The 13,294-nt window shown below is 47.2% G+C and overlaps 5 protein-coding genes across 6 annotated transcripts; 2 read left to right on the top strand and 3 right to left on the bottom strand.

The window, feature by feature from the left end:
• The first annotated feature begins 130 nt into the window (after positions 1-130).
• On the top strand, positions 131-1,755 carry SNRPG (small nuclear ribonucleoprotein G). Its single transcript, XM_002058163.4, has 3 exons — positions 131-288; positions 345-492; positions 552-1,755. Exons 1-3 carry the CDS (start codon positions 257-259, stop codon positions 600-602), a joined length of 231 nt encoding a protein of 76 aa, XP_002058199.1. The 5' UTR covers positions 131-256; the 3' UTR covers positions 603-1,755.
• On the bottom strand, positions 1,415-2,569 carry RpS19a (Ribosomal protein S19a). Its single transcript, XM_002058164.4, has 3 exons — positions 2,473-2,569; positions 2,087-2,157; positions 1,415-1,971 (listed from the first exon to the last, which is right to left on the bottom strand). The coding sequence occupies exons 2-3, from the start codon at positions 2,155-2,157 to the stop codon at positions 1,572-1,574; spliced, it is 471 nt and encodes a 156-aa protein (XP_002058200.1). The 5' UTR covers positions 2,473-2,569; the 3' UTR covers positions 1,415-1,571.
• Positions 2,570-2,680: 111 nt separating this feature from the next.
• On the bottom strand, positions 2,681-5,167 carry LOC6634775 (CWF19-like protein 2 homolog). The gene is made up of 4 exons (XM_002058165.4): positions 4,975-5,167; positions 3,731-4,921; positions 2,941-3,663; positions 2,681-2,884 (listed from the first exon to the last, which is right to left on the bottom strand). The coding sequence occupies exons 1-4, from the start codon at positions 5,059-5,061 to the stop codon at positions 2,756-2,758; spliced, it is 2,130 nt and encodes a 709-aa protein (XP_002058201.1). The 5' UTR covers positions 5,062-5,167; the 3' UTR covers positions 2,681-2,755.
• Positions 5,168-5,454: 287 nt separating this feature from the next.
• On the top strand, positions 5,455-7,268 carry Arp10 (Actin-related protein 10). Its single transcript, XM_002058166.4, has 3 exons — positions 5,455-5,617; positions 5,687-5,839; positions 5,899-7,268. Exons 1-3 carry the CDS (start codon positions 5,547-5,549, stop codon positions 6,809-6,811), a joined length of 1,137 nt encoding a protein of 378 aa, XP_002058202.1. The 5' UTR covers positions 5,455-5,546; the 3' UTR covers positions 6,812-7,268.
• On the bottom strand, positions 7,173-13,261 carry Ranbp21 (exportin-5-like protein Ranbp21). 2 transcript variants are annotated; one of them, XM_015169525.3, is made up of 2 exons: positions 12,860-13,261; positions 7,173-12,261 (listed from the first exon to the last, which is right to left on the bottom strand). In XM_015169525.3, the coding sequence occupies exon 2, from the start codon at positions 12,192-12,194 to the stop codon at positions 8,478-8,480; it is 3,717 nt and encodes a 1,238-aa protein (XP_015025011.1). In that variant the 5' UTR covers positions 12,195-12,261; positions 12,860-13,261; the 3' UTR covers positions 7,173-8,477. The 2 variants fall into 2 exon arrangements, with proteins under 2 accessions (XP_015025011.1, XP_002058203.1); XM_002058167.4 differs by having other exon boundaries at positions 7,173-12,202.
• Between the last annotated feature and the right edge of the window lie 33 nt (positions 13,262-13,294).

The raw sequence follows: 13,294 nt of genomic DNA, 5'->3' as shown, positions 1-13,294 counted from the left end.
CCCATGCTCGCGATAGTATCGTGTTTGCGGTTGTCATGACCCAAATATATGCGCACATAGCATAAACAATGTACGATAGCTGTGGCACAGCTTGCAGCACTAGCACATTTAGTGCGTTTCCATTTGTTGCACTTTACAGCACTGCGCAAACGTTTACAAAACGGTCACTCCAAAACGAGTTCGCATTTTTACATTGAGTCGATTCGCCTCAATTTTTGTTAATTGTGCAAAAAACCAAAACACTTTTTAAATCAAAATGTCGAAAGCACATCCGCCAGAGCTGAAAAAGTAAGTACCTAATGCCGCCGATCTATAAGAATTACCAAATGCATGTCTCCACACAGGTACATGGACAAACGCATGATGCTCAAGCTGAATGGCGGCCGAGCAGTCACCGGCATCTTGCGCGGCTTCGATCCATTCATGAACGTGGTGCTCGACGATACCGTGGAGGAGTGCAAGGATAATACCAAGAATAGTATTGGCATGGTGGTACGCTTAGACACTTAATCTAACTATACATATACTAAGACTTACCAATTGCATTCCAGGTGATTCGCGGCAACAGCATTGTCATGGTCGAGGCGTTAGATAGAGTCTGATATAGAACGTTTGTCGTACCTCAGCATTGTCCGCCGGTTAATGAGTTAAATGTAAACTATTTAACATACAAACTAGTCTTAAGGCTCTGACAAAACATTCATGAACCTTCCCTCATGTTCATAAATTTAAAATACATTCTACGTAAACAACAAATTGATGCTTCACACATCTCTGTTAAGGGCATACGTTTATAATGCGCGAAAATAATATAATTGTACTTGTACTTATTAACTTGGCTCGGTTTAAGCTGTTGTTATCAAATGGAAAGTTGTGCACAGCTTTGGTTATTTCATTCCCTGCGACTTTTTATCAATATGTCCAGCAATATCTTGCGCAGACATCTTCGACGCCACTAAGCATATATATTCCCAATCAGTATCGCTAGCAGAACCAAGCTGTTTCTATGCAAACTAGTCTCGTCATGAGAATTTGCATAAAGTCGAGCCTAATTGGGATATACGAAATAGATCACGTTTCTGCCATTACTTTATGGAAAACTCGCAAGATATTTGCTCATCATATAAAAAACATATACAATTTGATTAAGGACACAATTTCCTAAGATAATTCCTATTTCAACTGCAAGTATAGTGGTACAATAAGAGAAATCGGCATATGAATCATATATATTACGTTTCTACGATATCTTATGTGAAACTAGTTTGCTAAAGAACTGCTGCAATGTGCTTCACGATCTGTGCAGCCTCCAACTTGGCGACTTGGTCTGTTGTGTTGCCTCCTTTACAGCCTTTACTTATGCCGTATATACATTGATGGCTTCGTTTGGGCAAAGAAAACGATTTTGTGCATATTTACGCTTGTTTTTGTAGACTTTAGTGAATTGTTTTTATATTCTCGTATCTTTTGTGTGCAAACAAAAAACTCTTACAGTAGAAGTCTAAATTATTTTTATAGACTTGGGATTGGTTCGGTGCGGTGTCCAGGCACGCGGGTACAACACAATCAATTTACTTGGAAATAACAATAGGGCCAGTCTGCTTGGCGGCGTCACGCTGCTTGGCCACAATCTGGTTGGCAATGCGATCCAAATCGCGCTGTCCAATCGAGCTCAATTTGCGGCCACCCTCGGGGTGCTTCTCGACCAGGCGGGCATGCTCAAGAGCCTGCAGCGCCTTGCGGGCAGCACCATCAGCGGCACGGCAAAAGTGCGATGGATGCACACCGTTGCGCTTGCGGCCACCGTAGATCTTGGTGATGGAGCCAACGCCAGCGGGACTGCGGTGGTAAAGGTGACGCAGAATCGAGGCGCAACGCACATAGAACCAGTCGGGATCGTAGGGTGCCAGTTCCTTGAATTTGGCTGTCTTGATGATGTCCATCTGGTCGGGCACCTTCAATTTGCCAGTCCTAAAACATATTTATGCATATGAATATTATACAGATTTATATACAAACAAACGCATTTGTGAGGTTATGTACGCACAGACGCAGTGTTGTGCAGTGCCTCCAACTCCATACTCACTTCTTAAGGAAAACTGCGACCGCCTTGGTAACGGCATGCTGGTCAATATCCTTCACTGTGACACCTGGCATCTAGAATAAAGCACAAATACAAACATTAAAGAGATTTAAAAAAATAATAATACAAAAAACACGTTGCGATTCGCAAACGTACGCACACACACTCGCACGCACGCACACATGCAAACAAAGACAACAATATTCTGCGAATTTCAGCGCATGTCGCTTTTTCAAGTATTTAATGTAAGTTATATCATTTTTAAGTAATTCAATTGTGACATTCACTCTTGCACTTTAGTGGACACACATTTTCATTTATTGCCTTGCATTTGCAGCAATAATTTAACAATAAAAAAAAATATTCACGTAAACGAACGCGAGCACTACCTTGCTAGTCAAAGTCAACCGGAAAAAAGAACAAGACGCTCGAAGTTGGCTGCGGTTATTGTCGTTGACAAGGTTGCCACCTAATCTGAGCAAATTGCCAGTGTTGGAAATGTTCACAATACACCGCCTATCGATATATCGATTTATATACACATCGATGGAGAGTCGATACACGATATTTTTTTTAATATATAACAACAATAACGCATGCTTATTTTACGTTATTTATTTTTTTTTTTTGTAGCAAATTTAAATTTTACGAAGTTGGTTTTAGTGCGTCGACCTAGTGTTCGGTGCAGTCAAACTTTTGCCATGCCTCCGCAAACGACTTGACCTTGGCAATGGAGTTTTGCTCCTTGCGCGGTTTGCGCCACGAATTCGGATTAAGCTCCAACATGCCACCAATAATTTCCTAAAAGTATCAAAATTAATTAAGAGAATTATTATAGTTAAGAAATGTTTACAAACCTGTGCGTAGTTGGCTGGAAAACGTTCCTGATCCTCGATAACATGAGCAAAGCCCGCATCCATGCCAAAGTTCACCCACAAATAGGGCAGACCCTTGGGTATGGCAGCGCGCAGGGACTTCTGTCGCAGTGAGATCAGCTGCTTGTTAATGCACCACTCCTGCTCGGACTCCTCGATGGCCTTCTTAAAATAGAAAGGCGCCATCTCAGCCCGCGACTCCGGTATGGGTATGCAGTGGACGGTGAGATGCGGACGCCGATGCAGCTTGTTGGCGATCTCATAAAAGACAACATCCTTGCGCTGTGCGGCAAACATGCGGGTCAGTGCCTTGCGGAAGTTGCTCAGCTCCTCCCAGGCATCTTCGTCGAGCAGTGTGCTGGCCGAAACATGCTGCATGGTCGTCAATATGCAATGGCCGCTCTGCAGGCCGACGTGCCAGGGCAGGCTCAGATAGATCTTGTTGCCCATGGCAACCAGCAGCTGCTTGTCCAGCTTGGCCGAGTCAAAGCAGCGTTCACAGTTCTCCAGCGTTGCGGCCAGTTTCTCGTGCTCCCGTATTGCCTGCTGCAGTTCACGCTGCTCCGCATCCGCCTCCGTGATGTTCTTGCGCACCCGATCCGCAAATATATCCTCCAGATCATCATTGGGATTCTTGTGCTTCGATACGATGTCGGCGTACTGCAGATTTGAGTCAGCTGCGGTCGCATGCTTCTCGCGCTCAAACTGCAAATTATGCAAGCAATTAGATATCGGTCAAGAGAAGGAAAATAACAAACAGATTACGGTTTACCATTTGCTTGATATCGTAGCGATCATCGTCCGCAAAGTAGCGCACCCGCTGCCCATCCACATGCGTGTCCACCTTCTTTTGGCCACGCTTTTGGCCCTTGCGTCCGCCGTATAGCGCATTGGGATCCGCCTGGGCAGCTGCCGAGCGCGACTGGACAAGTGGACGCACATTGCCGCTGGCATCGGTTCGTGTGAGCAGCACGTGATCGCGTTCCTGCCGCTGCTGTGATTTGCTTGGCTTTGCTGCTGGCGCTTTGCCGCTGGCCAGGAGTTCGGTGCGTTGCTTTCGTGCCGTCTCCAGCTGCTTGTTGAGCTCAGCCGCCAGTTCGGGTTTGCCCTTGAGCTCGGCTTTAATTGCTTTGGCGGCCAATTCATTGATTTGCTCATCCGTCAGATGCGTTGGCTCCGTTTCACTTTCCTCGCCGGAGCTGGCGTCTGTAGCTGAGTTAGCTGGTGAGGGGCTACGCTTCTTTCTGCTGCTGCTGCTGCTGCTGCCGCAGTCCTTGACTGTTCCGGGCTTTTGCCAGCTGCGTGTACTGCCACGTGGCTGTTGTATTGCCCTGGCGTGGCTGGCTGGGTGCGCATCCTCTTCATCTTCGTCGGCTTTGGGCTTTTGAAAGCCCGGCAGGCCGGTGCCATTGCTTTTCCAATAGGGATTCAGCTCGTGGCAGCTTTTGGCCGGGTCATAAGCATCGATTTGCTGCAGCTTCTCGTTGGGCTTGGCTGGTTCCTTGCGCTCCTTCGAGTAGGTTTTCAGCATTAGAGCTGCGCTGTCCGTCATCCAGCTGTCCCGCTGCACCAAAGCCTGTGCGGGCGCGCTCTCCACCCACTCGTCAGCGCTGCTTCCGCTCCGCTTGCGGTTCTTTTTGGATTTCTTGTGGCGGCTGCGCTGCTTTCTGTCCGAGTCAGAGCTACAGCTGGAAGTGGAGCTATCACTGTCGCTGTCGCCATCGTTATCGCTGCTGCTGCTGCTGCTGCTGTGTTTGTGTTTTTTGCGCTTCTTTTTGGATGACTTCTTCAATTTTGACGACTTCGCTTTGGACTTGTGTTTGCTCTTCTTTTTGCTGGACTTCTTGGACTTGCTGCTCAACTTGTCCAATTTGTTAGCTAGCGCTGGCAGCATCCAATTGCTTTCGCCGCGCAGCTCCTTTTGAATTTCGCGTTTGTTGCGCTCCTCCGCCCTCGATTTTGCCTGTTACAAAATGTTCGATTTAATACGGTTTTTTCTGCTTACACTTTTTTTACCTGCTCTAAGAGTTCAGCGCGTGCTTCCCTGAGGTCCTGACGTGCTTTCTCCTTTTCGCGTGCACTTTCGAATTGTATAAAACTCATTTTTTATTAATATGATTTTGTATGCTACAATTAAAGCGAATTAAACAAATGGTGCACAGATAAACAAACCAAGGAGCACTACCGCACTTTCTGTTTACGATATACAAACAGCTGACCAGTTGGTCACAATATATCGATAACACATTTATTAGTCCAAGTCGCTTCCAAGGATGCCACCTAACCAAATTAATTTGTACCATAAACTATACTTATAAACTGTACTTATATGTACTTATTTTATACCATTGCAAACATAGTGGACGCGTTTTTTTTTTCAATTTTTGTATCACATGTGACAACTGTGGCTGCAGGTGGTTGAAAGTTTGCACATTCCAAAATATCGCACAAAAGTATCGATATGTTCAATATCGTATCTGCTGTGTTGTTATCGAAATCGCTATTTGCAACCGCAGCTGTTACTAATTTTTGTATCTTAGCTTTAGTTAAATTTCACGGCTGGCGAGCTGACTAAAAGCGATTAAATTATGCCACTGTATGAGAGCGTAATGCAAGAAAAGCCGCCAATTGTTCTGGATATTGGCACTGCCTACACCAAGTAAGTAACAAACAATTCAAACACGAAACTACTTTTTCGTCTGATGATATCATCGCACTCGGTTTACAGGCTAGGCTTTGCGGCGGAGGCCTATCCACGTAAGATTATACCTACAACGGTGGTGCTGACCACAACGGGCGTGACGAAGCGACTCTTCGACTATGTGGGCACCGAGCAGCTGTACGATCAAATTGTGGACTTTCTGCAAACCATATTCTTCAAGTGAATCCCTCATCAACAAGTTGTTTGCCGGAATCTATTTAATTTCTGATTAATTCCAGGCATCTGCTGGTCAGTCCCAAGGAGCGCAAATTTGTGATTGTCGAGAACATATTCGGGCAGACGATTATACGGGAGACGCTGGCGCGTGCGCTCTTCATTCACTTCGATGTCTCCTCGGTGCTGTTTGTGCCCGCCCATCTGATCGCGCTCTCGACGCTGGCGGTGCCCACGGGCCTGGTTGTGGACATTGGCTACAGTGAGACAACCATAATGCCCGTTTTCAGTGGTGTGCAGATTTTGTCCGCGTTCAAGGATCATAGCTACGGTAGCTGCGCTGTGCATGATGAGATCCGGCGTCAATTGGTGGCTACAGGCGTCAAGGAGCCGTTGCTAACGTCCAGTGTGCTGGAGGACATCAAGATACGCACCTGCTTTGTCAACAGCTATGAGCGTGCCCAGGCGCGGGCCAGCAGCGACCAGACGCAGCCCCCGCCGCCGCCGCCCAGCGTAGACTATGCGATATGTGATGGCGATGCGGTGATAAGCATACCCGGCACCGTTCGGGAATCGGTTTACGAGCTGATGTTCGAGCAGAACAATGAACGCGATAGCCTGCCGCATCTGATACTGCGCGCCATACTCGACTGCAGCATGGATGTGCGGCGTGCGCTGATCGAAAGCATATTTGTGATTGGCGGCGGTGCCATGGTGTTGGGCCTCCTGCCGCGACTCAAGCAGGAGCTGCAGCAGCTGCTGGCCAACGATAGCTACTACAGAGAGCGTTTCCACGGCGAGCTGCAGTTCAAGTTCTACAATTCAATTGGCAAGCAAAACTTTACAGCCTGGCTGGGCGGCGCACTGTGCGGCGCCACGGATCTGATACAGACGCGTTCGCTGTCCAAGGAGTCGTATCTGCGGAACGAGCATGTGCCCGACTGGAGCAATCTGTGCGATAATCGGCATGGCGGCTAATTGATCTATCTATCTATCATATATACAATATATATACACACACGCAGATTTTATTTCAAAATTGCATTCATGTATTATATATATACTCTTTATATACTATTAAATTGTCATAGGCTAAAAGTGAACTCCGAGTAGGAAAAAATTGCATACGAGTATAAAAAATGTATCATATTGCGCTTAAAGCTACAAATTTCTTATGAGATTATTGTGCATTGAGAAACTCCAGATATATATATATACAATATATATCTTATGTTTGGAATAACTGGCAAATGATGCAGAAGGCTCGTTTGAATCGATCGTGTTGTTTAGGAAATGCGTTTTTTAAACAATTGCTTTTTAATAATATACTATAGTTAAACACGTTTTAAGCGGCTGCTAATTATTTATTTTAACCCGTTTTTGAGAGATCCCCAAATATGGGATCCTCTCGAATAAATGTCTGTACTTTACGGCACTTTGTGTTTTTTTTTTTTAACTATTTTTGTATTGTGTTTTTATTTCAGTTTATTTTCGTGTTCGTTTTTGTTTTTTTGTTTCTCTCGTTTTATTCACTTTAAAAATATAATTTCAGTTTGAATATTGTAAAATATACTCGCATTGTATCCCGATGTGTGTGTGTGTGTTTGTGTTTGTGTGTGTGTGTGTCCATATACAAGATGCATATTATATAATAATAACTCCTGTCTTATTAACTAAACCCTAAGCGTAATTTCAATATTACTTGAAAATATCCATATATATATATATATATATGCATAAATATATATATATAAATACAATATGTATACAATATTATTCTTTAAAGGGCATTCTTCGTTTTTTTTTTGTTTTTGTTTTGTTTTTCTTTCGAATATACAAATTTGAATATTTTGTTGGCTATTATATGGTATAAAAAATTGGGCTGAACTATGCTGAGACGATCTTATTGCTTTTCGAGCATTAACTTGGTGTTTGTTATTGTTATTGTTGTTGTTGTTGTTGTTTGTAGTTTTGTTGACGTTCTTAACTATTTTTAATTTTGGTTTTTGATTCTTGTTTTGTATTCGGTTATCGGTTTTCGTTTGTCGTTTTCGTGTTTTGTGCAAAATAATTAACAAATTTCGGAACAATAAATAACAAAGCTGCTGTGGCGCCTAACAAGTGAAAAACTGCATGCCTCGACTGCCGAAAATGGATGTAATAAAAAGCAGCTGAGCGTGCTAGAGGGGGGGGCGTGTGTGTGTGTGTGTGTGTGTGTAGGGGGAAGGGTTGGATATGAGTGGGATACAGCCTACGCACAGTGCGCCTGGAGGAACTTAAACGTTAGATGTGTTACACAATAAATAATAGCAAAAAGTTAATATATGTATATATATATAAAAAAAAAAGGGGGTGTGTGTGTGAGTGTGTGTGTGTGTGTTGCAAGACTTGTCTGTGGCAAGCCTTGGAAGCACCGCCAGAAATCGTGGCTGCAACTATTTTGGGGCAGACGCAGACCCAGTCTCTGGCTCCGACTCCGTCAGCGGCACCGGCTCCGGCACCAGCTCCTATTCCGGCTGCGTCACCAGCTCCGGCTCCGGCTCCGGCTGCGGCAGCTGCTGCTTAACTAGTTTACAATTAATTTATGTTCAGTCGTCGCCGCGGCGGCACGGCGGCATCGGGACGGCTCCTCCGCCGCCTCCTGTCACTTCTCTGTGCGGAAGAGCTTGCTCAGATTGGCATTCTGATTGCTGTCCATGATGTCGCCGGTATTGGTGCTGGCATTCTTTTGGCTAACCGGCTGCATTGGTGGCAAGTTGGCGATTTGCACCTCGTGCCTGAACAGCTGATTGACGCTACGCCCAACCAGCTGGGCGGTTAGCTTCTTGAATATATCCTTTTTGGCCCGATCCACCTTGTTGCCCTTGACGGGCGCCACAGAGATTTTCTCATCGAACTTTTGCACATCGGCCGCATTCACGCTGGGTATATGCTGCAACACATCACTTAACACGGGAAATTTCGGACGCAACAGCTCATAGAACTGAACGCCGAGTGTGATCAGGCCGGATTGATTGGCCTCGTGCTGGCCATGCACCTGCATGCCCTGGAGCACGGCTGTAAATGCGCTCACAGCCATATTCTCGTCCATTAGCTGCTCGGCGGCCAGGAAGCGCATAACGGGCGCCGCTATATTCACAGCCTTCATGTTGCACATGCCATCGTTCCAGGCGATCGCCTTCAGCAGCGTCATCAGGATGTAGTTGCCAATCAGGCCGTTGCGCAGCAGCTTGCCACCCAGATCGCTGATAATGTCCGACAGCAGGGCGGATTGGGCGGCACGGGATTGCGGTGCACTGTCCATGGAGTGCTCTTCGTTCTCCATGGCCACCACATTGGCACCGCCGACGGCGTTCACATGATCCGCACCAATTTGTCCGCCGACTAGAGCAATCTTCAGCACATCCAGATATTCGCGTGTAAGCGTACGATTTAGCTGATCCTCGAGCACCTCCTGGGTATCGTTGACCTCACCATTTAGCTGGCCAGATTCGTACAGCGAGGATATGTAGATCCAGCGGCGGGTCAGGCGCTCGCACATCAGCGGCGTTAAATGGGCAAAGAGCGGCACCAGCACCGGCTCATAGAAGGTGGGCGGGCACGAGTAGACAAAAGGCTTGAAGAAGACACGTATGATGGGGCGCATGCGATAGTCGGGTATGATGTCCATGCAGCTGAACACATTGCTAATGATGGCATCGGACAGGCCCAACAGCTGGTAGAGATCACGGCCCAGCGAGGGGCCGGCCGAGCCCATCAGATGGTAGCAGCCCTCGGTGACCAGGGTCATGAATGTCTGCATTTTCTCAAAGGCAGTCGGTTCCTTTTTAATGGTCGTGTCCAGCGGATCGGCCGGTATGGCGCATATGCCCATCAGCAGCTTCTTCTCGTGCTCCAGCATGCCGTGTATATTGCGATAGCCCTCGGAGAGGCCGGCCAGCGCCTCCGGCCGGAACAACTCGTTCAGCACACGCATCAGGCTGAGCACATGCGAGAGCAGCGGCACCACATGCTTGGTGGCCGGATTGCGGCATATGGGATTGCCCAGATCGGTGCAGCCGATGACAAAGCCGCCGCGTTGTGCACGATCCGGATCATCGGGCCAGGTGCAGCGCTTGACAACGCCCAGTACCACATGCAAGGCATCCAAAATGCGTGAACGATTCACAATCGATGGATCGCTGTCCAAATCAAAGACGGGCGGCTTGTCCAGACCGACAAAACGCATAAATTCTAGCGGCGATTTAAAGGCCTCGCCAAAGCTCAACCATTCGCTGCGCTTCTGCTGGACAATGTGCTCAATGAAGAGGGTCTGACGCTCAAAGTCGCAGAAATGATTCGAGATAAGGATGAGCGCCTCCTGTAGCGTTGTGCGCATCATGCGGCATAGGTAAGGCGACGATGGCTCCTTTAGCAGACACTCGACATGATTGTTGATCTGATCGAACACGGGCAGCAAGAGCAGTGGATATTTATGCGCCAGCTTGACCAGCAGCGAGGCGGCATGACGACGCAAATTCTTGGCCGACTTTTGTTGCACTTTCTCCAGCTCATTGGGCGGCTTCAAGACCAAAGCACGAAAGATTTTGTCGAGAACGCGCGGCAACAGCGCCACGCCGCTCATCGCAACACAATTGTTGGGTGTCAGCTGGCACGAGGACATGCTGAGGAACACAAACAGCGCTGATATGCATGACAGTAGTATGGAATAGATGAGCGGATTGCTGGTCTCCAGCTTGAGGCACTCCTCCAGCAGGCGCAGGCCGCCGGCTACCGCTGGCCGTTCGGCGACAAGCAATATGCGGCTGAGGACACCGTCGAGCACACAGACAAGCGCATCCCATTCCAGATAGATAGGATCGAGTACGCTGCAGCTCATGTTGGCGCTTTCTCGTTCGCTTTGGGCATGACGCAGACGCAATTGCAGCCACTGCTCACAGTAGCCGTAGGTGATGAGCGGCAGTACGAGCGTAGATAGGCGGAATATTTCCAGGAAGTCGGTGCGACAGCGAAAGAAATAAACCGCAAACTCCTCCTCGCTGTCGTACTCCAGGCGTATATAGGCCTCGGTGCTGTTGAGCGCTGCATCCGGCTGGCCCGGCACACTGCTCGGATAGGGTATTTTGACAATGCGCGGCGCTATGGTGTGTATGAGCTTGGGAATGTTATTGACCATCAGATAGTCCTTGGAGCAGCCTTCGTGCTTGAGCAGCAGCTGCCAAATTAGCGCAGCGCCATGCGCAATCGTCAGCGATGGATGCTGCACGAGCAGCAACAGGATCTCGAACATAATGTCCAAATGCGCCGGCCGTTGTGTGCCCTCATCCTTGCCCCACAGCGCCACCAATTGCTGTACCATGCCATTAAGCACCTGGATCAGTTTCTTTAGGAAATTGTGCTGCTGTTCAATGGCCTGGGCGCTGACGCTGTCCGCCGGCATTTGACTGGCTGTGTAAATGTAGCGCAACGGCTCCTCGCCATACAGCTGGAGCAGGGGCTTGCGCTCCTTGGTTTGGCCCTTGCGATTTGTGATCTGTGCGAGGCACTCGGCGGCATTGCACTGGAATGCTTTGTCGTTAAGCAGAATGCATAGAAAATGCATCAGTTTGCCATTGCTGGACATGATGTGATTTATGCTGACCCACTCCACAAAGCCGCTCAATGTCAACAGCACCATCTCGACGACCCGGCTATGTGCGTTCGCTTTGTGATAGTTGCCCAGCCGAGTCGTTTCACGGAACGCGTTCACATGCTGCTCGACGAGCCGCAAAAAGAACTCGAATATGTCATTCATATTGTTGTTGAGCGCCTGGTACATGTCCTTGCGTCGCTGGTTCGATTCGATGGTCTGCAACAGTGCCACATCCTCGACAAGGCGCAGGAATACCAACAGCACGAGTTCCGTTTGTGCCTCGCCATTATTGCAGGCCGAAGACAGTTCCGGCAACAGATCGGACCATTGTTGCGGCCATTCACGTTTGATCATCTCGACAATGATGCGCGAAAGGGCGTCTTTTAAATGCAAGAGACTGCGATCTTCGGCGGGGCCAACGCCCATGTTTAGCATCTTGATGGCATTATCCTTAATGTAGACTTTCTCCTCGTGCGTTATGCAATTCCATTTAAATTTGATTGTGTACTCGATTAGCTGCAGCCCAAAATGACGCACCTGCTGATTGAACTGTACGGAGCTGGCCAAATAAAGTCCCACCTGAGCGCACAGCGGCGACTCCTCCTTGAAGCGCTCACAGGCCGTGTATGCCTCGAGGCGTGCCTGCTGCACGGTCAATGGATGCATTATCAAGTCCACAGCCTTGGCTAGTTCTGCGGCTAGCGCCTCCGTAACGCCATGCTGGGCCATCCTCTGCTCTGTGTATATATGTATTATTTAATATATATATATCGTTCGATGTTCGTGTTGGGTTTACCTACAAAACAAATATTACAAATTAATGTTGCAATCAATTCAATTAAAAATGCAATTCTTTTGCGGCGTATACCCTCCCCAAAGGTCAACTGCATTCGCTCACGAAGCGTGTAACACATTCAAGCAGGCAACTCCAACGGCAAACGGCATTTGGCCACGAATTTGCGATAAACTATTTTAATTTTCAGTATTTTCAAGATATCCTAAACATAATCTGTAAAGACATGCTTCAATATGCTTTGACAAGCGCACAATCAGACAATTGGAATGTTTTGATTTTTTTGCTTTTTTAAGAAAACACATATGTTACATATTTGGTAGGGTATTCAAACTTCGGCAATTTGCAGCTAACTGTTTTACATTGTTTTTTTATAATTATCTCTCAATTTGTACAAGTGTTGGTAAATGGTTGCACTTGTATTGGCGCACATTTAGCTGCAAAGTTGTTTCTCCTTCACGCTAAGCTTTGAATAGAGTCCGTATGCGTGTGTGTGTGTGTGCATGCGTGTTTGTCTAAAGTAACGGAAATACTGCCATCCTTGCCATTTGCTATTTGCTGGAATGTTTACACTGTTTATGCACACTGTTTATTGTCTTACCCGGTTTGCCGGTATTCGATCTGGGTTTAATGCTAAATACTTCTGCTACTTCTTGGCTTGGCCGCCGCCTCTGTTGCGCGCGCGTGTGTACTTTCGATTTTTGTGTTGCTGCTGCTGCTGCTGGTGATGTTGTGCGGAATTTTTTCGCCAATGCGGTTAGGGCCCCCAGACGTATGCGATTGCGATTAGCTGCTTAGCTGCCGTACTGTCGTGTCGGTATCGCTCTATGCAATTTATATGGCTTACAAGTTGGTATTTAAGTCGCATTTACACGTATCGCAAACCAGAAGCCACATTTAAAATAGAATGTGTTTCACATTTGAAATTATTTGAGCTAGTAAAAATATGTCTTTTTCCGGGGGGCTACGTTTTTGTCTGCAAGGAACGCAGCATGCTGAGTCGATTGCAAATTAAGTGCGATACACGATGAATCGA

Source organism: Drosophila virilis, chromosome X (genome assembly GCF_030788295.1).
Source record: "Drosophila virilis strain 15010-1051.87 chromosome X, Dvir_AGI_RSII-ME, whole genome shotgun sequence".
In the NCBI taxonomy this organism is placed as follows: domain Eukaryota; kingdom Metazoa; phylum Arthropoda; class Insecta; order Diptera; family Drosophilidae; genus Drosophila; species Drosophila virilis.
This window is presented reverse-complemented; position numbering and strand designations above follow the sequence as displayed.

Bases quoted from the DNA above. Each gene is read 5' to 3' on its own strand.
- SNRPG (XM_002058163.4), top strand. From the start codon at position 257: ATGTCGAAAGCACATCCGCCAGAGCTGAAAAA. The intron at 289-344 runs GTAAGTACCTAA...GTCTCCACACAG, and splicing joins CATCCGCCAGAGCTGAAAAA to GTACATGGACAAACGCATGA. The intron at 493-551 runs GTACGCTTAGAC...ATTGCATTCCAG, and splicing joins AGAATAGTATTGGCATGGTG to GTGATTCGCGGCAACAGCAT.
- RpS19a (XM_002058164.4), bottom strand. From the start codon at position 2,157: ATGCCAGGTGTCACAGTGAAGGATATTGACCAGCATGCCGTTACCAAG. The intron at 1,972-2,086 runs GTGAGTATGGAG...AATATGTTTTAG, and splicing joins GTCGCAGTTTTCCTTAAGAA to GACTGGCAAATTGAAGGTGC.
- LOC6634775 (XM_002058165.4), bottom strand. From the start codon at position 5,061: ATGAGTTTTATACAATTCGAAAGTGCACGCGAAAAGGAGAAAGCACGT. The intron at 3,664-3,730 runs GTAAACCGTAAT...CATAATTTGCAG, and splicing joins GCTACGATATCAAGCAAATG to TTTGAGCGCGAGAAGCATGC. The intron at 2,885-2,940 runs GTTTGTAAACAT...TGATACTTTTAG, and splicing joins TTCCAGCCAACTACGCACAG to GAAATTATTGGTGGCATGTT.
- Arp10 (XM_002058166.4), top strand. From the start codon at position 5,547: ATGCCACTGTATGAGAGCGTAATGCAAGAAAAGCCGCCAATTGTTCTG. The intron at 5,618-5,686 runs GTAAGTAACAAA...CTCGGTTTACAG, and splicing joins ATTGGCACTGCCTACACCAA to GCTAGGCTTTGCGGCGGAGG. The intron at 5,840-5,898 runs GTGAATCCCTCA...GATTAATTCCAG, and splicing joins CTGCAAACCATATTCTTCAA to GCATCTGCTGGTCAGTCCCA.
- Ranbp21 (XM_015169525.3), bottom strand. From the start codon at position 12,194: ATGGCCCAGCATGGCGTTACGGAGGCGCTAGCCGCAGAACTAGCCAAG.